At 43.6% G+C, this 21,775-nt stretch overlaps 1 protein-coding gene across 1 annotated transcript; it reads left to right on the top strand.

Annotated features, from left to right (window-relative positions):
* The first annotated feature begins 5,052 nt into the window (after positions 1 to 5,052).
* Positions 5,053 to 21,542, top strand: tuft1a (tuftelin 1a). Its single transcript, XM_072716193.1, has 13 exons — positions 5,053 to 5,137; positions 5,251 to 5,326; positions 15,381 to 15,473; positions 16,062 to 16,163; positions 16,496 to 16,582; positions 16,888 to 16,965; positions 17,085 to 17,174; positions 17,827 to 17,937; positions 18,251 to 18,474; positions 18,881 to 18,986; positions 19,232 to 19,315; positions 19,456 to 19,550; positions 20,012 to 21,542. The coding sequence occupies exons 2-13, from the start codon at positions 5,264 to 5,266 to the stop codon at positions 20,082 to 20,084; spliced, it is 1,206 nt and encodes a 401-aa protein (XP_072572294.1). The 5' UTR covers positions 5,053 to 5,137; positions 5,251 to 5,263; the 3' UTR covers positions 20,085 to 21,542.
* Positions 21,543 to 21,775: the final 233 nt, after the last annotated feature.

Here is a 21,775-nt window from a genome sequence, read left to right as displayed (position 1 = left end):
TTGGCCCTGGCTAAGGTGCTCAAGCCATCATTCTGTTTACAGATCTGCTGAACTGAAGCACCACCTCTTTCTAGAACTCGATCCACCTCGCCCTGCTCTGTGTGTGTGAAGCTTGCGTGTTCTCGCTTCCTCCAAGGCCGTCTGACTTCCTGCTAAACTGAGCGGCACATTTCTGGTAAGTTGGGAACACTAAATTGCTGTTGTTTCATGAGCGTGCCATGCGGAACTCGGTCCAATCAAGGGTGTGGCCCAGTAGCCCCGGGCTTCCTGCGGTACTGTCGGGACCAATGTCGCCTTGTTTGGACAAGCGCTTAATCAAAATGGATGGAACACAGGTGTCACAAAACTATTTGGCAAATTAATAATTCCAGCCTCACCCATTTATTGTTTATGCTTTGTTACATTTTTCTTCTGTGGAAAAATTTTACTGCAAAAACAAAATGGCATAGAGTTACTTTTATAAATAGTAAAAGCAACATTTGATAGACATGACAGAAGTCACATAAGATTCATTTCTGCAGACCCTTTTTTTTCCCCAGAGCAACTTACATTTTGGGACAAAGACATTTTAGCTGGTACTTACAGCAATGGGTGTTTGAGGGCCTTGCTTATGGGCCCAATGGTGAAATAACTCTGCTGACCACAGAATTTGAACCAGTAACCTTCTGGTTGGGGGGCCATGCGGTGGTGCAGTGGTTAGCAGTGCTTAGCACTGTTGCCTCACACCTCTGGAACCAGGGTTTGAGTGTCTGCCATGGCTCCATGTGTGTGGAGTTTGCATGCTCTCCTCATGTCATCATGGAGTTTTCTCTTGGTACTCTGCTTCCCCCCCCCCCAAACACACATAGTCCAAAAATATGCTGAGGCTGATTAGCGTTACCATATTGCCCACGTGTGTGTGTGAGTGTGTGCGAGCAGGTTTACCTATCCTTATGGGGACACAATGTCCCCATAACGTGATAAATATCCATTTTTTTCCCTTATGGAGACCAGTTTCCTATTTTATAAAAATCGGTGACTGCTATGAAAAAACTAAAAATGCAAAAACTCTTGTATTTTGTTTGGTTACTTATGGTTATGGTAAGGGCAGGGTAGGGGTTAAGGTTGTCATAGTTAGCGTTAGCATTTTTCCCATTGAAATGAATGAGCAGACCCCATAAGGATATGTATACCCTACATGTGCGTGTGTGTGTGTGCGTGCGTGCGTGTGTGCGTGCGTGTTGTCACCCCATGCTGTGCTGTTCCCTGCCTGTAGCCTTCAAGATAGACTCCAAATCCCCCCTGACCCTGAATAGGACAACTGGGTACAGAAAATGGATGCAGACAACGCTTAAACTATTATTTATTATATACTTTTATTCTGCAATGAAGGTTGCGTGACTTATTTAATGGTTAATAATGTACCTTAAGAACTTAAATGCAAGAGCTTCAATGTGTATTGCATGTGTATTTGGAGAGGGAGTAGTTTATTTAATTGTTATATCCCTTATTTTTTATTTTTTATTTTCCTTTATGAAGTCTTGCACTTCACGCCCACTATGTCACTACTTGCTAATGGACGATCCCTTTTTCTATATTCCTCCCTCTCCCGTCATTCTTCACCTTGCAGCCGTGCATGAGGAGGGACACGGCAAGAATAATCTCCCTCCTTATCCAGATGATTCTCCTTTATATCCTACGTCAAACACCTGCACTCTGTTTTGCTACCTCTCTAAAGACCCAGCAGTATTAAGTGGCCAATAAGACTACAGTTGTAGAGCAGGCATTCATGCGGGAACTGATAATAAAGCACTGAACAAAGAATGCGTGTCAGTTGCAATGTCATTCTAAATTTCCAGTTTTATTTAAGTCTGTTGACTGATCTGTTTTAGGCAGAGTACTCTCGGTGGATATTTAGAAAATAAGGGAAGAAGTGTCTAGTGCATTCAAAAACAGGACAATAGCATTTTTTCCTTTGTCTTTTTTTCATCAGAACAGATTAGTGTGCTTTATGGTGTGTTGAAATGTGGAGCGTGGATAATACCCATGCAAATTAAGCTCTTTCCAGTACACTGTCAACACAGATGCTCTTTAAACCAGAAGGCAGTGTCTGGAGGTCATGCAAAACAGGGATTGCGTTATTGTGTTAGTCATAATAACAGTGTGCGATCAGATGCTAGAGCATTTGTATGAATTACCTGCAGTTACCTGACTAAAGTCTCTTATTAATTACTGTACATGACTGTCTACAATACTGACTCTACATGACCGCATACAATACTGAATGCGGCAGTATTATTGAAACAGCACGTCATTAAGGCGTGGCAGGTATACTTCTGGGTCTGTCAGTTTTGGTCGACTCCAAAAGCTTTTTTAAGTCAATTTTAAAGTTGTTTTACATATGAAATCAGCTTTGAAGACCCCCTAGATGTGAAATACTCAGTATTGGACACTGTTGGTTTGAAGATAGTTAGCTTATGCAAACCATATTCCACAGAATTAAACAGATTAACGCAAAATTAGGCTTTCTATGTCCTGCAGAAATATTCCGCAATCTGCTACAAAAATAAATGCTCTCATATGATATTACGAAATGTGATTGCAGCTGCATGTGTCAGTTCTTGGTTAAGTGATGCCAGAGGTATGCAATTAGATGCTGGCTTGGAACCCAACAGTTACGAAAATGGAAAATATCCTCTGTGTGGTTTTACATGTGAAGGCTTCTCTGTTTTGAACCGTCATTTATTCCTGTAGACACAAAAATGTGACTTAATGATACAAATCTTGAAAAAAAACTAAAATCTTGAACAGTGAGCTGAATGTGGACTGAATGATGGAGCTAATGGATCTTTCTGTAAGGATATTTTTCTCCATTTATCCATCCATCCATCCATCCATGTATTCAGTAAATGCATGACCTGTTGAGGCTACAGGAAATAGACAATTCCTAGTAAACAGGATGTAAGGTGTGGTTCATTTTGAATCACACTTGTTTTATATCAATGATAAGAGTGATATAGTGTATTAAACAGGAAAAACCCAAGGATTACCCCTACCTTGTCTGGGTGCCAGTGTATTAAATGCCTAACTTTTTGCACACATTTTTACTGCATGTAATTTTTGACCGCAACAGCAGTTCTCTTCATGCAGGTAATGCTAAGATGCACAATGTGAAAGTGTCAATATTTACAACATGGAATTTAAAAGGTATGCATTACATTTTATTGGGTTTACCTCACTGTAAAAGGAATGCATGACACTGTATTTGCGTTTTGCAATAGGTGAAACACACCCTGACCGAAAAGGCTCCTTAATTTTGTGAGAAGCGTCACTGCAGGATCCTAGAAGATCTAATATCATTCCGGTAGCTTCCTCATTATTTCATCTTCCTGTAATGGCCAAGAGCAAATATTAAGGTTCAGCAGTCAGCCTCAATCTTCCATAACAACAAAATTATGGTAAAATAACTTATAATCTGTGGGATATATGCCTTTTATAACTGTTTGATAAATACCCATAACATGACTTCTTCATGTGAACCATGTAGAAGAAATTCATGAGCCTTTGTAACAAAGCATTCAAATATTTTTTCATTAAGGAAATGGTTTCTAAAGAAACAAATTAAATATCTGAATCAGAATCTGAATCAGATTTATTTGGCCAAGTATGTTCACACATACAGTACCAGTCAAACGTTTGGACACACCTACCATAGAAAGGTTTATTTGTACTCTATATTGCAGAATAATTACAAAGGCGTTAAAATGATCAAATAATGTTTATAGATTATAAACTGACCAAAAAAGTATTAAACAAAAAATAATTTTTGTGGGTTGGGATCAGAAGGTTTCCAGTTTAAATGCCTGGGTCGGCAGAGTGATTCCAGGATTGGACTGTTGAACAAGGCCTTTAACCTCAACTGCTCCAGGGACTGGCTGTTCCTACCTTCTCCTCTATGTCAGTTCCATGAGGTGGCCTCCTGGGATGCTTTTCCAGCTGTCCTGCAGGAGGTCCCACATATGCTGTGCTGCTTCTCCTTCCCTTTCTCCTCACACTCCTCCAAAAACCATTTCTACTGTGTTTAGGTCAGGTGGCCAAGTCATGTGACTCTAACACTCTCCTTTGTTGGTGGCTTTGTGTGTCCAAATTTTTGACTGGTACTGTACATGAAATTTGTCTCCGTTTGTCAATGACTCACATGCATACAGTGGGTACAGACACAGTTAAGACAAGACGAAACAATGATCTCATATTTGATCTTAAAGTTTCCGTTGAAGGTTTTATATTACAGTCTATAACTAATTTTGTTATTGGTAATAAAAATCAGAGAGGTCCCAGCAAATAAGATCTAGTCTTCTCATTATTTCTTTTAAGTACCATTAAGTACCATTAAGCTTCTGTCCAATTCGCAACCACTAAACTAATTCCCTGATAAGCCTTAAGTTCCCAGGTAGGCTGTTGTTCTATTTTTGTTACTGAACTTTTCCTCGAGCTGAAAGTCAAAAGGAATCTGTGTGAGGGAGGAAGTGAAAGAAACTAAGACAAAGTGAAACAATGATATCAGTACATACTAGTATAATACCAACAAACATGACGTATTTGTAAATGTTCATAATCCCTTGTAATTAATTTCAGAATCAATAAAGTAGGTTGGAGTGGCTCAGAGGGTAACATTGTGCCCCCCCCCCCCTTTGATCCCGTACAGGATAGGTGGCTGGAAGATGGACAAATTGGGAAAATAACGCGTAGCCTATAAATTAAACTTTATGAGTAATTGTTTATCTATTCATTAAAGCTCAGAAATGAAACTTCGGCGGGGTTTGCTTAATAATAATAGCGGCTTTGAAATCATTTTGAAAAACAGGTTATTCGCTATACAGGCATCTCCGAAACTATTTTTGTGCCCGGGGCAAATTACGACCTCATCAAAGCTTCTTGTGTAATTCCGTTGGAGCTTTTTTAACACTCCTCGGGTGTGACAGCCGAAAGGTAACGAGCGCCGTGTTAGCAGTGAGGTCACGAGGAAAGTGTCCTCTGATTGGCTGGCGGCGCGCTGAGGCCAGATAGCGAACTGCGTGCAGACCGCTTATCGCTCCGCGCTCAGAGTCAGGGTCCAGCTGAGGCGAAGCGGCGTGTGATGTTCAAGAGCGGACTGCAAGTAAAAACTAATTATTAAAGCGCAGTACTTCCCTTCAGCAAGGAAAATAAAACGGTTTCTTTGTGGAATCAGCCGAAATTAACAGTACTGTATTCATTCATTGAACTTTTCAGCAGTCGCATAAAAATGAACGGGATCTCCCGGAGTCTCTGTACCTTTAGCAAAAGTATACCGGATGGCAGAGCAAAGGTGAGCCGGACCTTTCCTATATAGCAACTTACTGCGCCCTAAATATCTGCTTTGTCTTTAGCCTCCTGTCACTGCGCCGGTCTGTATCTAACCAGCTACTTGTTACAGTGTTTAATTTATAAGTATAATTCTTTTCATTAATCATAGCTAATGTAGATTCGAATGAGTTGCAAAAAGTTACCTGATATATCTTGCGAGGGCGTAGGAACCAGGTGTGACGGGGGGCACGAACCTCCCAATATTTAATTTGGCATCATTCGTCCTCCCCACAAAAACAGACCATTGCATTTACATTATTAAGTTGTGTCCCCCACCCAATATCAAACTCTCTTCTACGTCCTTGACATAGTGTGATATGATATGGCGATATGATTGCTATTTCTATTTGTATAATTATTTGTAATGTGATGGCCTTTTGATATTCGTTTTCATTTTAAGCACTATTGGCTTTCTTCTTGTGTTTACTAACTTTGATCTGCCAACACTAGAGACCCTGATTAATAATAAATCCTTTTATTTACTTTTGGTTACATGCCAGGGTTAAAACATTAAGCTTTTTGGACGTCAGCGTCTAATTTGAGCGCCCAAGTCACCATGAATTAATTAATGTCTGAATTTGACGTAATGTTACAGTGCGATGCGGTATAATGCAGGTATCTTCCAGCCGCTTGTCCTGCATGGTAAGGGTAGCAGAGATCACACACACACACACACACACACACACACATATAAATATGTATAATATGTGTGTGTGTTTAAGTCTGTTTATAGAGCTCAGTGTATAACCTACGTTATTGTGACACAAGCGAGGAATGCGCCAGTGGATTGTTTGTGAGATTCTGGGAGCTGTTTAGACTGATGGTATCCTTTTAGAAACACACCTATCAAATACATTAGTCCAAGATGAATCCTTATATGCATGTTATTTATTTCTAACTTGGACTCTGATTTAGCCCTGGTGTAAAACAAATTCCAAATGACAGTGTTTTAGTCAAAGTTTTAATATCTCATCACGCAACATTTTGTACAGTAATTTTAAGTGTGGCCTGTCTGTGTTAAGTCATTGACATTAATGTAAAGCTGTACTAATTAATACGATCTTTTCACAGTATGCTTTTTTTTAAATCAAACTTAACTGAACTAGTGTTTATCGAGGGGCTGTTTAATGTAGTACAGTTTTGTAACCATAATTCTACTTTGGAATATTCTACGAGACTATGCCGTTGTGGATGAAGCTCTAAATGACTTTCTCATGACCGTTAAGCTGGATTTGCCTTGACCATCAGTTGCATGATAATGAGGGGTAGTGTGTGGCTCAGGGTCTTAGGGCCACTACACCTGTGATTAGAGGGCCACCAGTGTGGGTGCCCCAGGGGTCCTGGATGGACCATGTACTCACAACCCAAGCTTTCTTGGAGTACAGCGTCTGTGTGTATATATGTCTTTAAAAGCATGACAGCAAGATGGGATACGCAGAAAACACATTCCGCTGTTCTTGTTCTTAGATTAGATTAGATTGATTTTATTAATCCCACAATGGGGAAATTCCTTAGAAACAGCAGCAATAATAAAAAAAGACAGTATAACAAAATTGTACAATTAGGGAATAAAAAAGCTGCAAGATTCATAATTAGGTATTGCAGGGTTTGCTGGGTTTTGCTTTAGAGCTCACAAATCTGGTGCTGCCCTTTGTGGATCATTCTTTCTCTGCACCGCACTGTCAGTAGGCTGGATCATTCACTGCTGCTGAATTATGAAGAGGTTCTCTGTCCATCTTTCGCAAACATTCATTGGTTTAAGTTTGGAAATTGCAAGCTATATTAACACATTTGTGAGCTGGGAAATGTAACTGCTGTTAAAGTGGAAGACCCATTGGCAGAATGTAACTGCAGCTTGTTTCCTTTTTTTTTTGTGTTTTCATCATTATATTAAACAGCACATGTTCTAAAACGAGTCTATATAACAATATACGGGCACGCAGTCTCAAAAAATCGTGTGAAAATAACAATCATATCAATAAATGCAATATTATTTTTATCTGTCTGTTGGGATGGTCAGTTTATGATAATGGTCTTCACATCAGGCAGAGGCGCTGCCACTTTTATCACAATACTAAGTCTATGAGCGATATGTATCATATAGATTCTATAGATTTTATCTGCAGAAGATTTGTTCTACTGGAAAAACCGCTCGCTCTCGTTGTTGAGTCGGTATTATTCGGCATGTTATTGGTGTAGATCGTTGTCATTCATGAGTTACTCGGTGCTTATTTATATAAACATTCACGCCCTTTTCGGCACTTGAAACTTCGGCGGAGGAGCTTCTGTCTGTGTGGCTTCTTGTAGCGAACGAAAACGTGTAGTTCTGTAATTATTTAATTCGACTTGTGACTTTGCGAGATTGTGTGCGTGCAGCTAACAGTAAGTTCAGTCTAACTATATAAATAATGTCCTTTAACTATTCATCGTAGTTTTCGTTAGCTGCTTTGTTAGCACCATATAATGATACCGCTGTAAATTAGCTGTAATATTACATCTGAAATACAGTAACCCAGTTATAATTCGGTTCGGTTCTGCTTCTGCTGTTACTAACACATTGTGTACAGCCCCCCTGTTCGTTTGTATCAATGTTAATCGAAGTCGTTGCTTGTTTTTTCATTAATAAATCGTAGCTAGTGTTGGGATAGCCGATGTTAAAAGTAGGTACTGTCAAGTGAAAATGGAATATTGGTCCAGATTTGATTTAACAAGTTAGAATGTTTCATTTTGATAGAAAATAAAAACGAATGAATTTCTAGTCATTAACTTTGAGACAGTGATGAGTCGGGACCTCGGTTTCGTTTTAAGGGCGTTTTTCCACCGCTGAATGTGGGGTTTTCGCAATGAATCTCGTGAAAAGGTTTTTTTTCAAGCTTTTTTTAGGGTCTAGGCTTCTGTTAGGAAACTGAGTACGAAATTGAGTAGTATTTTATCTGAAGGATGCTGAAATATCGTTGCATTTCAGTGGGTAAGTTCAGTGCGGTTTTTGAAAGAAATGGGTTGGCAAAACAGAGTATGAAATGTTCTTTATTTTCTTGAGGAACACAAATTAAACGTGAAATGTATGAACAGAGAAGTGAGGTAAATCTGAAGTGTTTGGGGCCAGTTTATATGTTTTTCAGCAGTCGGTGCTCTTACCTACTAAGAGTATTATTTGTGATTTGTGGTATGCTTTATAGTGTGTGTTTGTGTGCGTGCGTGTGTGTGTTTACACATACTCATCTTGCATTTCTGGAAGGTCATGTGTCCAAATTCCTCGGTTGCCGAATAATCGTATTGCTTGTGGGCCCTTGAGCAAGGCCCTTATGCCTATACCCATTTGCTCCAGGGATGCTGGCTGTCCTCTTCTAGAAATGTATGTTGCTTTTGGACTAACTGAGTAGAGGTGCATGAGATATCATTGTGGCCTGAGTATCTGTTAAAAATCAAAATATTGACATCCGTCCAATGTGTCAACCTTGATATAAAGATATTGCTGGCTGACATTTAACCTTTGTCAAAATTCAAAGTGAGCACCACCAGAGCTTCGTACGGCCCTTTGACATGTTTTTAAATCGTTATTAAATCGAGCCGGCGGATTGATCTTTCCTTATCCACAGAACAAAAAAAATGATGTAATGTCTAATCTGTGCTGATGGCAACCTCAGCAAGTACACCACCGGAATCCCCGCCCCCCCACCCTTACTCAGCGAATTAATCAGAAGTTAGCCAGTTATCATTTTTCAGGTATTACATGGTTATCAACAGGGGTGTGCAGTAAGGGCATGGCAGATTCAGGGGGCCCAGCACTTTACAGGAATACATAAAATATGTAAAAGTGGGTGGGGGGGGTGTGATAACATTTCATAATGGAGCCCAGAATTCCTAGCCACACCCCTGGTTATTGGTATCGGTCAAATTTTCACATCAGTGCCCCGTTTGTTTGTCTGATTATTTGTTTGTTTCGTCACTTTGAAATATGTAATTGAGGCTTTACTTAGTCAGTGTGTATCAGTAGCTTAAGCACCAAGTTCCAGAGTCGTTGGTGGAATTAAAGGTCGTCACTGCACAGCGCAGACGGAGTGGAATGTTCTCGCAGTCGAAGTGGGCTTGGCCTGCCGTCATGTTTATTGCATAAAGTGGGCGGAAACGGCGTTTCGCCAGCTGTGCATCTAAGGTGAAGGAAGGCATGTAAAGCCTTCACTATGACTCTGCTGGGAGTAATCCTAGTGGGTATGTCCATAGATGGGCAGGTGCTTGCTCAGGAATTTCCTCATCTGCACTCCTCTGTCTGCCCTCCTACTTGGGAGGTGGCATGTCATGCTATCACGCCATGCACTGCTGTTTATTTCTTCTTGCTTTTCCACTCCAAACAGAGGCAGAGAGCTTGACAGGGGGGGGGGGATGTTTGATGACAGAGGACAGAAGATGCTGCAGTGTGCCAAAGCACCCATACTAACAACAACCTGTCCTCAAGTGAACTGCTTTTTGGCTAAATAACACCTTGTGTGTGCGTGTCACGAGTGGCCCGTAGGTCTGTCAAAAGTAAACACTGCAAGCACTGCATGCATTGTCACCTGGGATCCTTGTCAACAATGGAACGTTGAACTTTTAATTTGAGAGTACAGCTTTTATTTCAGATATGGAGTGCAGTGACATTTCAGTGCGGGCTCTGACATTGTGTTGTATTTGTCTTTGGGTTCGCACGGATTAATGAATTCTTGTTTCGAGCATTTATTTTTTCCTGAATTCAAGCCTCGCTCCACAAAAGACAAAGTGTTGCGGTTTAGTTATTTTGGAGCGGCACTGAGGATGGTGGTGGTGATGATTTTAAGGGTGTGACCTGTGCCTTCATTACATTAGCATTATCCCTGTTCAGCCAGTGGGACATTTTGTCTTCCAGTTCCAAGTCACTCCCTTCATGTGTCAGGGCTTGGGAGAGGTGAGACTGTCGGCAGGCCTTGCCTCTTCAAGCCTTTCCAACCTTTGACTGCGAGAGGAGATGAAACGCAGCACGTAAAGTCTGACGGAGAAGGGGCAGCTTTCTCTGGCTACCCTACATGCTAATCCCCCCCCCCCCCCCCATCTGCGCCAATCACGCAGACGCAAAGAATCGCTTCCCTTGACTCACTTATGCAAACACTCTTTCATGTATACACTGCATACAGTGCAAACCACAGTATGCATAACTTAAGCGTTCTCACACACGCTAACCAAATCCACACTGGGTGAAGCTGCGCCGCACTCCAAGGCTTCATCGCCCTACGGGCCAAGCAGCCCTCTGTCCCCCCCCCCCCCCCCCCCATTTTCCCACAGTCCTGCTGCGCGTGTTGACACGCCTGCCTGGACAGGTAATTAATAATTAAGCTTGGTTTGCTCGCTGTCAGCATTTTACGTAAGCACTCTTACGCAACACAATATTTTTCATACTAATCCCCCTCACCCTGGATTGTTGAAGCAAGTGTCTCTGCCAGCTCCATTGTTCACCTTTCATTTTAGTACAATTGAACATGCTTTTTGTTTACTTGTAAAAACTTTGTGTTTACCTACCCATTCCTGTTCTTGTCACTGGCCAAATGTTTCAGTTCTGAGTAATATATGCCATGGTATGTTTATTATTATTATTATTTTTAATTGTGTGGTTAAATTATAAGTGTTGCCATTCAGATACAATTAAAAAGCACTTTTCAAAGCATTCATACACTATGTGGATTTCTAGAACATGCCCTTACCAAAGGATTTAACTGCAATAAAATGCAGCCACATCATGAATCCACAGTGAACTCTGTGCCCTACCCATAATGCCTTGGCATCCTGATAGTGTTTCATTTTGTTGGTATGGTGGCTCATCAGGTAGCACTGTTGCCTTGTACCTCCATGGTTAAGGGCTCAGATCCTGTCTGTGCTGGGTATGGAGTTGAATGTTCTGTGTGTGTTATGTGGGTTTCCTCCTGTAGTTGACAGTTAGGCTCTTTGGTGCTGGTGGGTAGGGACTCGGATTGGAAGGTAGCTGGTTCAAATCCCAGCACCAACAGAGTGATTTTACTGTTGAGCTCCAGGGACTGTCTGACTCTGCTTTATCAAAACAGTTTTTGTCATTTTAGATGAAAGTGTCTGCTAAATAAGTAAAATGTTATGTGCTTTTGTCTCTCTGACACAAAGATACACACAATGCACCTATCGGTGGACAAAAAAAATTGAAGTAACTGAAGCTGAAAGCCTTGTGTTGTCTGTCCAGATTTTTTTCATAGCCCTGACAGAACAACCCCCATTCCTGTCATGATGTTTGTTTTTTTTTACTTATGTAACCCAATCAACATTCTCTACATTGCATGAGAGAGACTGATTTATGTCACACTGTCACACTTGTTTTCCTGCCTGGGGCCTCAGTCTGTGTCACAGAGCCCCCAAGGGACAAGGTGTGTCCCTGCAGGTCTTTCCATCGGGGCTTTGCTTTGGTGTCACGACGTATACATGCACATGGAAAAATGTCAAGACAACAGCACTGTCCATGTCTGACTCAGATTTCAGAGCTACATAGACTGACAGCTGCCTGGCACAGGAGGTCAACTGAAATTTTTTCCAGCTCAGGAGTGGAGGAGGTCATGCTGTACAGGCAAATAGGATGACCTCACCAGCAGTAAGCAGAGTCATGCCTGTGCAAATGCTGTATGGCCCATGTACTGCCAGCAGTCGGAGTCTGTGCTCAAATTGACAGTCTATTATGTTGCGGCATAAAGCATTTTAATCATTAATTAGCAATGTCGCCACTGTGGTGCTGACATTGGAGCTAAAATGGCTTCCTGCTCTGAACAGTGTGTTGGTGCTTCATGAGAGTGTGAAACTGGGGGGAGGGGGGGGGGTGGGTCTCCTGTCCATTGTCTCCAATTATGTTTAGTTGACATGCACCTGGGTCTCAGTGTTTGCTGAAGTTATTCGGTCAAACCAGCACTTGCTACAGGAAAAAAATAATTATAATTCCACAAAGGCTTGTAATTTCCTGTCCTTCCTAATCCAGATTGAGTCTAACATATATTATTTCATATAAGGATTATGCAAGTCACACGCGTGCAGACTGAAACCGCCATTTGCCCTGTCGTCATGTGCTCTCCTGTCGTATTAAGAAGAAATGATTAGGAGAGTTTGCCTGCTCTGCTGTTTGTGTGGCCTTAAGTGTCCCGTGGTAGCGGCCCCCCATACACTGTGGGGGGGGGGGGGGGGGGCGGTAGCAGGGTGCATCCTCACACAACAAGGAAACATTGTTTTAAGGATGTGTGTATTTATAGATGATGTACATAAAAATAGACTAATTTAAAGAGTAAAAGAGGCAGGGCTGGTGGAGATTATGTAGATACCATCTAAAGTCTGTGCTATAGGAATGGGGCAATGTTTCTCAAGAATGATGCCGTTGATGTTTTTGTGCCTTTGACATTTGACAGTTATGGGGATCCCATTACAGTGGGTGTGTGGGCTATTGTGGTTTAGAATAGCATGCATTAACAGGAATTACAGTGTACGCACGTTCACCATCTTGGAACAAGCTGGCGGAGAGACAAAAAAGTCATGCTTGTCGAAACGGTGCCCTTATGTCAATATGCTGCCACAGCCGTGGGCGTAGGGCTGCCTTAGAGATCCAACTGAAGTACCCTTCAAGGGTACGTAACCGAAACTGCCCCACAGCGTATCGAGCAGCTTGTGGATAAAAGTCACTCGACCAAAACATGGTGGTTTTGTTAAACTTTCAGAAAAGAGTTCCACTTTGTACCTTTGCTGTCATTGGGGATGTACCCTGAAGGATCTGTCAATTGTACCTTTTTAAGGTACAGAAATGGACTCTGAGGAACATCCCCAAGGTGCAAACAACATTTAATGTTTTGTACAATCAATGGTACAAAAATGTTCCTCATATACAAGGTACCATTACCTACAACTAAGGGTACAATTGGCAGACCCTTGAGGGTATAGGCCCGCTGACAAGCAAAGGTACACATAGGAACATCCCCTGTGTTTTCCCACCACCCACTGCAGCTGGGTGCACAGACCTTCTCAGGGAGCTGTCTTGACGTTTGTCCCGTGTGTGTGCGTGTGTGTGTGTGTGTGTGCACGCGTCTGTGTGTTTCCATCTTCATTTGTCCTTCGTCCATGTCTCATGGCCACCTGAGGCAGATAACGAGAACAGCGACCAATCGATGCCGGTCAAAACATTAGTCAAGGACAGCTAAAATATGTCAGGAATGTCCCCCCCTTCCCTTGGTGTTTGTGCTCAGTGGGAGGGCACAGCCGTCCGTCCCTCAATCTGGTTTACGTTAATGCCTCGTATCGTATTTATTCCTGCTGGGTAAGTTGCTGAGTATCACCTGCTCAGCCAGCTATTCTAAACAAATGAGAGCTGCCCTGGTTACAGGCATGCAAATGCCGCTGCCCAATACTAAGCTGAGACGGTTTTGCTTGTTTTTTTATGAGCTTTTTTAACTAACGAAATATACCTGAGAAGCTACACAGATGCTTCCAGGAATGCTGCTATTTCAAGCTGGACTTATGGCGGCACACCTCATTTCCACACAATGGGGATGGAAACCAAGGTGGAGGAGATTTGCGTACATATGTAGGAGTAACATATCCCAGTATGAGTTATTTTGGGGTTGCGAAGTGATGCAAGTTTTGGTTATGCAGACGTTCGTTACACAATGAGGCTCGCAGCAATGAGTAAATAAACACAAACAAACTCTGCCAAATTAAGTAACCCAGGCGTTATATCGAAGCTGGTCAGTGTTGCGTAACCACAGCCGGGCTTGTCCTCTGGCACGCTTACACTCAGCCGCCGAGTGAATGATGTTGGCTACAAATAGGAGTATTCAGGAGTATAGGAATATGGGTACTTCTTTCTAGGTCCTCTGCGAGAGTCACTCCATCCCATGATTTCCCCCCTCACAGTGGTTTTCCCTTCTACACAGACATGACTCATGGAAAGTGTGTCTGTATCTGTGTCTGTGTGCGTAGGGGGAGACCGTCAGCTAGCTTTTCGTAGGGTGGAGCTGCAAGCGTAAATGGGAAATGTGCTATAGCAACCCTTTACCCAGTTCCAACACACCCCAGTCTGCTGAAACGCCGCAGGTTTGATGCGCAGCAGCTTTCAATGAGGTCATTCACCATAATTGACCATGGTGAAAGTCCACATGGTTATCTTTGCGAGTAATAAAATGAGCACGGCCAGAATGCATTCCCGGCCCTGCCTCTGCCGTTCCCGCAGTTCTGAGCAAACATCTTTTTCGAATTTAAAGTGCAAGGGTCTGTGGGAAAATTTAAGAGTATGAAACATTACGGAAAAGCAATCATCGAGCTATAGGGTTGTAGGTTACATGAGTCTGAGGCATTGATGTGACGGAAGAAATGTTTATACGGTTATCTGGAGAATATTGGAGAGCACAAGTTGTGCGAGATAAACCCAGGAACAAACGATGGAGTGATGGAGGCTTGTTGCTTTTCCCATGAAGTACATGGCCGATTCTCTGCTTGTAGTGACTTGTGATGTTGTGTCTGAGCTGACAGATGCCTGCCCATGTTTCCTGTGTTTATCTGTTCTCTTCCTGAGTGGCTCAGAGGTTAATCCCCTTACAATGAGTCATTCTCCAGCCCTTATTCCAGCTGCCGTGGAAACGGGTCCGGTTTAATTATTTTTTCCATCTCTTCTGTTTCAAAATTGAAATTTTAAGTACAAACTCGCATAGCTACAGGCCAATCTGTTTAAAAGAATACAGTTCAAAAACGGAACACTTATTTGCGTCACAAATGCCGCCTTTTCCAGCAATTTCTCTCTCTCTCTGGCCTTTTATTGCCCACTGGGACCAGCTCAGGTTTTCCTCTCTCCCAGTCCTTCTTAACTCTCCCCCTCCCTGTGGTCATCTGTCTCCTCCCTTTGGTTTTTCCCTCCTTTGGTTCTTCCCCAGCCCCCTTTTCCCCCCTCTATGTTCTTCTCTCTCTGCTCTTGTTCCAGTTGTCCCTTTTCTACTCACACTCATCTTTCTCTCGCCGCGAAGGACCAGTGCCCTCGGCTGAGACTCACTCTACAGGACCATATCCCACCGGCCCAGAAGCAGCCTGACCACGACCCGGACCTTTTCATAAGCAAGGTAAAGAGCTCGTCTAAGTGCCTATGTAACGGAATGACGGAGACCGTAGCGTGAACTGCGCTCAGGAATGATGGCTGAAATGTGGATCCTCTTTTTGTCCCAGACTCTGTAACATCTCGGGGTAAAACACTTCCGCTGGTCGTGTTGTCAGACACATTACAGATGCCCGTCAGATTAGCATAGCATTGAGGTGATCTGGTATTTGAACGTGACTGCCAGACTAGACTGCTCTACAGATCCTAATAATCCCAGACGCTAGTCTGTCAAGATAAGAGATTAGCCATGTGGGTGGTGTAGCCCTCGGATACAACCGCAAAACAGCCCGTTGTGTTCAGACTAGCCGCTTCCCGCATCTTCCGCTGTTTTTACTAGAACGTTCTGTGGCGCGGGACGGAATCCACTCCCCCACAAAGTCATATCATGGGCTGTGCTCTAGGGCTACATGGCATCCTCATCTGTCAATGCGTTATTAGATAAGAACGGGTTCCGGAGCTCTTCCGGGCTTGTTCATATGATACCACGCATTGTTTGCAAGCTTTCTTTCTGTATGGGTTTAATTAGGTTTTTTCTTTCCTCCCATTTGTCCAGCCGGCCGGACTTTCTTTTGCCCTGGTTCAGCCATCCAACGGCAAGCGAACGTTGCTGCTAGAGAAGGTCAAACCCACTCAAGAGAAAGTAGAAGTGATCAAGGTAAATCCAATGGCAAAGAAGACATGGAGGATATACTGTGTTTTGTACACTGGGGTGTCATGGTTTGTGTGGCTGTACCACTCTGTGTGCCAGCAGCTAGCCGCTGTTTTGATGTGTGGGTGTGTGACTGCCCCAGACTCATAGCCAGAAATGAATTTCACGGAGAGGGGAGGGTTGGCAAATTTCGAAGGGGGATTCAAGCTCACTATTTGTCTACCTGGCTATGTGCCTGGTTTGGAGCAAACACACGGGGGGGGGGGGTTTCAAACGAGCCTGGCGTTTCCTGCCATGGTGACCCGTCACGCGCGTGACCACGTGCCTGTGGCCTGCAGGTGTATCTGGAAGGCAGTGCAGAGAAGGAGACCGAGCAGCGCGAGAGTCTCAAGATGCTGTCAGACGAGGTGTCGCAGATCCAGGAGGTCGGTCTCACTGAGGGTGGCGTCCCTCCGCCCTGCCCTCCGCCAATTAACCCATCAATCAGTCACTTAGTTATTTGTCACATACACAGTCATGCTCAGGACAATAGTTAGTGAAATGCTTAAATGTGAGATTGACAGAAGACATAAAGAGACAAAACACTAAACAATAATGATAAATAGCCATGAATAGTGTGTAATTAGCAGTATTGTAACGGGTACTCAATAAATAAGTATTTACAGCATAGTGGGAGTACTTTTTGGGCTGGACGTATGTGTTGTGTAACTCCTGTGTTCTTTCTCCTTAGGTGAGGTTCTGTCTCAAAACCCTGAGGGAACAGATGGCAGCCAGGAACAAGGCTAACAATAACCAAGCAGATCACAAGGTTAAGAGCCTATCGGCCTCTGTGCCTTTGCACACACCTCTAACATTGTGTTCCCTTTACGTCCTGTATTGTGTATGTTTTCTGTTCGTAATCACTCACTCCTGTGGTCCGTCCTCTAGCCTCTAACCAATGGGCATGGAGTTCATCTACCCAATGGCCAATCAGCTGTCTCTAAAAACAGTGAGGGCGGGGCCATCCAAGAGATTCAGGTGAGGCTGTGCTCTCATTACACCCCCCCCCCCCCCCCATTTAATTGATGCATAATTTGCAGAATGATGGAGCAGGTTACCCCCACACAGCAAGGGGGGGAAAATCACAGTAGCACTGACCACACTTTCACACGTGTATCGCCTTTCTGTAACATTTCAGGCTGCGGCAAGTGTAACGCTTCATAATGTGATGTAAGAAGATACTTACGCTTTCAAGAAAGTGAGCTGAAAAAAAATATCTGCTGCCAGAGAATGACCTCACACTCTGAGAAAGGATTGGCATGCTCTTCAAAACCGTTAAAAATCTAACTGGATAAACCTGTGCCCCCATTAAAACCTCAGGAATCCACTTACAGAAGTCACTATTCCAGGCCGTGCCCCTTTCCTTGCCGTCGCCGTCGTCGTCGTCGTCGGTGTTTATGGTTGCCGTGTGCCGCGGCTCCTCTGTGGGATGAACGTTAATGTGTCCGGCAGAATGAGCTGAAAAGGAAGGGAAAGGCGGGAGAAATGAGCGGCTGGAAAGATCGAATTACAGCCCTTACAAAGGAAGGGTTGGCAGTCACACCCCCTGTCCCACCGGTGACTCCATCACTCTCATTTTGCCCCCTCCCCCCCCCCCCCCCATTTTTCTCTTTCTTCTCTCCTCTGTCAGGATTGGGAGGATGAGCAGGAGAGCGCTAAAATCCGGGAAGTGAGCAGACGCCTGTATGCCCGGTTGCAGGAGGCAGAGCGGAAACACCAGGAGGAGAAGGAGAATCTGCAGGTTTATACCCCCCCCTCCTTCTCCTCGCTTCTCCTTCATCCTTTTTTTTAAATGGTTTACTTTTTTCTTCCCAGAGGGTGATGATTATCAAAACAAGATTGTAGTTTTATTAATGCTTTGTGTCAGTATTAAGATGACACGTATTTACATGTCTTAAACAAAGAGATAAAATAAACAAGGGCTGGGAACTGTTAGATAACATCTCCATTCGGTCGGGGCTGAGGCCGTATGCCTGCGCATGTGCTGCTTTAGGTGTGCGTGTGCGTGTGCGTGTGCGCTGCCGCTCACGGCAATGCCGCTCCCTGCCCGCTAGGACGAGAGCCTCCGGTACCAGCAGCAGCTGGGCCAGCAGACGGAGCGCCTGTGCCGGGCCGAGCGGGGTCTCGAGGAGAGGGACCGGCAAGTCGAGGACCTGCAGCGGCTGTTGCGCGGCATGGAGGCCGAGAGCGCCGCCCTGCAGGAGAAGATGAAGGCCAGCGAGGAACAGCTGCTGCAGATGCGTTCTTACAAGGAGGGCCAGTGCGGCAAGAATAAGAGGTCAGGCCGCCCTCTACGAGTGTTAGGGTTAGGGTGGGGCATTCAGAATCTGGGGTCCAGATGTTGTACCTTTTGAAAAAAGGTGTTTCATATTGTCAGATTTTCCATTTGTATGAACTGGTTAATCTTTAGGTCCATATTCATTACAATTACAATTTTTATCATGTTACTTGTAATACTGTTTATAATACTTTATGAATGCCTTATAATGCATTATGAAGGTATCTATAATACATTATACATGACTGCTTTAAGTATTACCGCATTATCTAAGAAAATACTAATTTATAATGATAATCTATATAACGTTTGGTAATAAACCTGCCATGTAAGTGAATCTTACCCCAGTGGAGGTTAAAAGTGTCAGGAGGAGGACTGGGACTAAGAGCTTGGGTCTGTACTTCAGGTCTGAGGAGCTGGAGAAGGAGGTGGCCATTCTCAAGGAGAAGAACCACCACCTGGACGACATGCTGAAGTGCCAGCAGAGGAAAGTGCGGCACATGATCGAGCAGGTGAGGGCAGGGCGACCGGTTCCCGCCGCCGCTGTGCCAGCGCTGCCCATTCTAAAGGCTGTCATTACAGTCATTGTGTCCCACACAATGGGGTTACGATACTGAATTCCCAGACTAATGCATTCGCAGATAATATGGAGTACACGGTATATAAAAGTAGTGAAACTATTAAAGAAATGAATTCTGCGGATATGTAAACAGTGAGAAAGCAGGATCTCTGTGAGCGTGCATGTGGCTATCCGCAGCTGCAGAACTCGCGCACGGTGATCCAGGAACGGGACCGCGTGATCCGGGACCTGGAGGAGAAGGTGGCCTATCTGGAGGCGGAGGTCAGCCCCCTGCCCTTGTGTGTCTCTCTTACCTGCATTTGTTTGCTTTTTCATGCTTTTCCATTGTCAGCTTCTCGTTTATTTTTCCATTCCGTTTTGCACAATGTCAGGGAACTCTGTCGATCCTTTCTATCCTGCAGAACAAAGAAATGCGGGACCAGATGGATTACTTCCTGGGGGGCCAGGGGCCCGCCTCCTACCTACCACCGGAGCACAACTCACAGATAGTCTACAGGTGAGTTGCGGGTCCCTGATCTTGCCAAGCAAGTGCAGCGTCGGCCTTGAAAACTCCGTCAGCGGGTGTCTCTCTGTCGTTTATCCGCACGGACACATGATACCGGTACCTGCAGGTGTGTCCAACGGATGCGATTTGGGCGAGACGCACAGTCGGGTGTATGTGGGTGGCCAGGCGACATAGGAGTGGCGGAGAATGACTTTTGCTGCATTGAAAGTGTATCTCTGTGACATATGTATCGCTTTAGCTTGTTCGCTTAATAACTGCCATTAACTTACAATACAGAAGGATTACTGTTCGTAGAAAATGGCTAAAGTGACTAAATCGGGTGAGCAAAGGAGCTGTTGAAAAGGTGGCTGCGGTCCTAAGGAAGGCATTCCATGGACCCAGCCCTTACCCAAGGTGTGTGGGGCCCCCAGTTCTCCATTGTCATACTCATGCGATCCGAATTCTGTCCGCAGCAAGCAATTCCAGCCCTCGACGCAAAGCAGCAAGACCCTACCTTTCATCAAAGTCATCGAGATCAAGTCGTGAGCAGCTATCAGGAGGGACAAACACCACATTGTCACCACAAACACAAGTTACGCAAGCCAGCGGTGCTGGTGGCCAGCTGGTTTCAGAGCTACACACTCGATACAGCTACACAAGTTGCCGTGCACACCTTCTGCTACTAATTTATAAATCTTGGTAGAATGTCACATCAGATATGATCCCATTTCCTGTCAGAGTTCAGTGTTTCTAGACATGGGTCAGTTTAGACTCAGTTAAATTTTATATTTAATGTTTTGGATCCAAATTGGCGACAGGAGAAAATTAACTACGATAATTTCCTCCAGTCAATGGACATCATTTATATACTCACTGTAATAGTAGAAGAGAACAGAAAGAGATGCTTTGAAATCCATTGAACTGAAAGAATGAAGGAGATTTATCGTTTGTTTTGATCTCAGATACTGGCTGTCTTCCGGGACCAGGGGTTATTCTTGTACTTGTGGTCAAAGAGTATGGGCTAGATTTGTTTAAAATGTGGGGAAACTGACGTGAGCATTCGGGTACGTTTGAAGGAACAAGATGTTTTGCATGCTTGACACAAAGGCAGCGCTATTTGAAACTGGTTCGCATGTATCGGATTCAGTTTAATCAGGTCATCTAGTCTGTGCCGGAACCAATAGCAGATGTGTCATGTGACATTATCATTGTGTACACCCTGCTCTGTAAGCCGGGAATGCCAGCCATACGGTGCCTTGGCTTGGTAGTCACACTCGAAAAAGATATGCATTTAACAAGGTTAACACTCTCCCTTATTGGCTGAACATTTTATCCAGTAACCCACAATCCTTTGATCTGTTTAAATCACCAATGAAAACAGTTTTCTGGTTCTGCAAGGGTTTCCTCTGCACGAAGGTGATAATGGTGGCTTAGCCTCAGTTGTAAATCTGTTAATATTGACTGTGAGTCCTGGGTTTGTGTCCTTGCATTTCTATTTATTATGTAATGTTAATTGTGAGTCTTTGGGTAGAAGGAGGTATTTGTGTTTGGCACAACACCATTATATAGGGGATATCGTTCAGCGATCACACAAGCTAAACTCAAAATGAGTCCAGTTCACTGAACACTGTGAAGTCACTGACCGGACATACCACGATTATGAAGAATGACCGTTTTGAACACATATTTATACGAAGATCCTCAAGTGTGTGTGCACTCCAGTCCTGTGAGCTATATGTTGTATTTTGCTTGTACATGTTATTTTCATTCCAGGGTCTTGCCTCACTGTTTCATATATAGCTCTGTTTCTCTGGTTTACACAGAAACATGCTTTGGGTAGAAATTAGCTATCTGGCAGACTTGAGCTTACCTAAAAGCACTTCTTTGGCATATACACAGATTAATATATAATGTGAAAGTAAGTATATTAGAAACAGTTCCGTTCCGTGTGCATATAATCATGCTTTGTGTACTAATTTTTAAATAAAGTTAATGTAAAATGTTTTTCACTAATTACTTTCACTTAATGGAAACAATTAGTAATGTTTTATTTTTATATCCTGAACCAAACAGGTCATGGTAGCAGCCTTGTTTTCAGCAAGAGAAGCATTAGCAAGTATCAAATCATAATGTGTTTGGCTCTTTAATGGTAAATAGCACATCAGATGCATACAATCATTTGGAACACTGGGTGGTTTCCATCTAGTGGTCAATTCCTGCATAGCATCTAAAATTGG

This window comes from Paramormyrops kingsleyae, chromosome 9 (genome assembly GCF_048594095.1).
Source record: "Paramormyrops kingsleyae isolate MSU_618 chromosome 9, PKINGS_0.4, whole genome shotgun sequence".
Lineage (NCBI taxonomy): Eukaryota > Metazoa > Chordata > Actinopteri > Osteoglossiformes > Mormyridae > Paramormyrops > Paramormyrops kingsleyae.
This window is presented reverse-complemented; position numbering and strand designations above follow the sequence as displayed.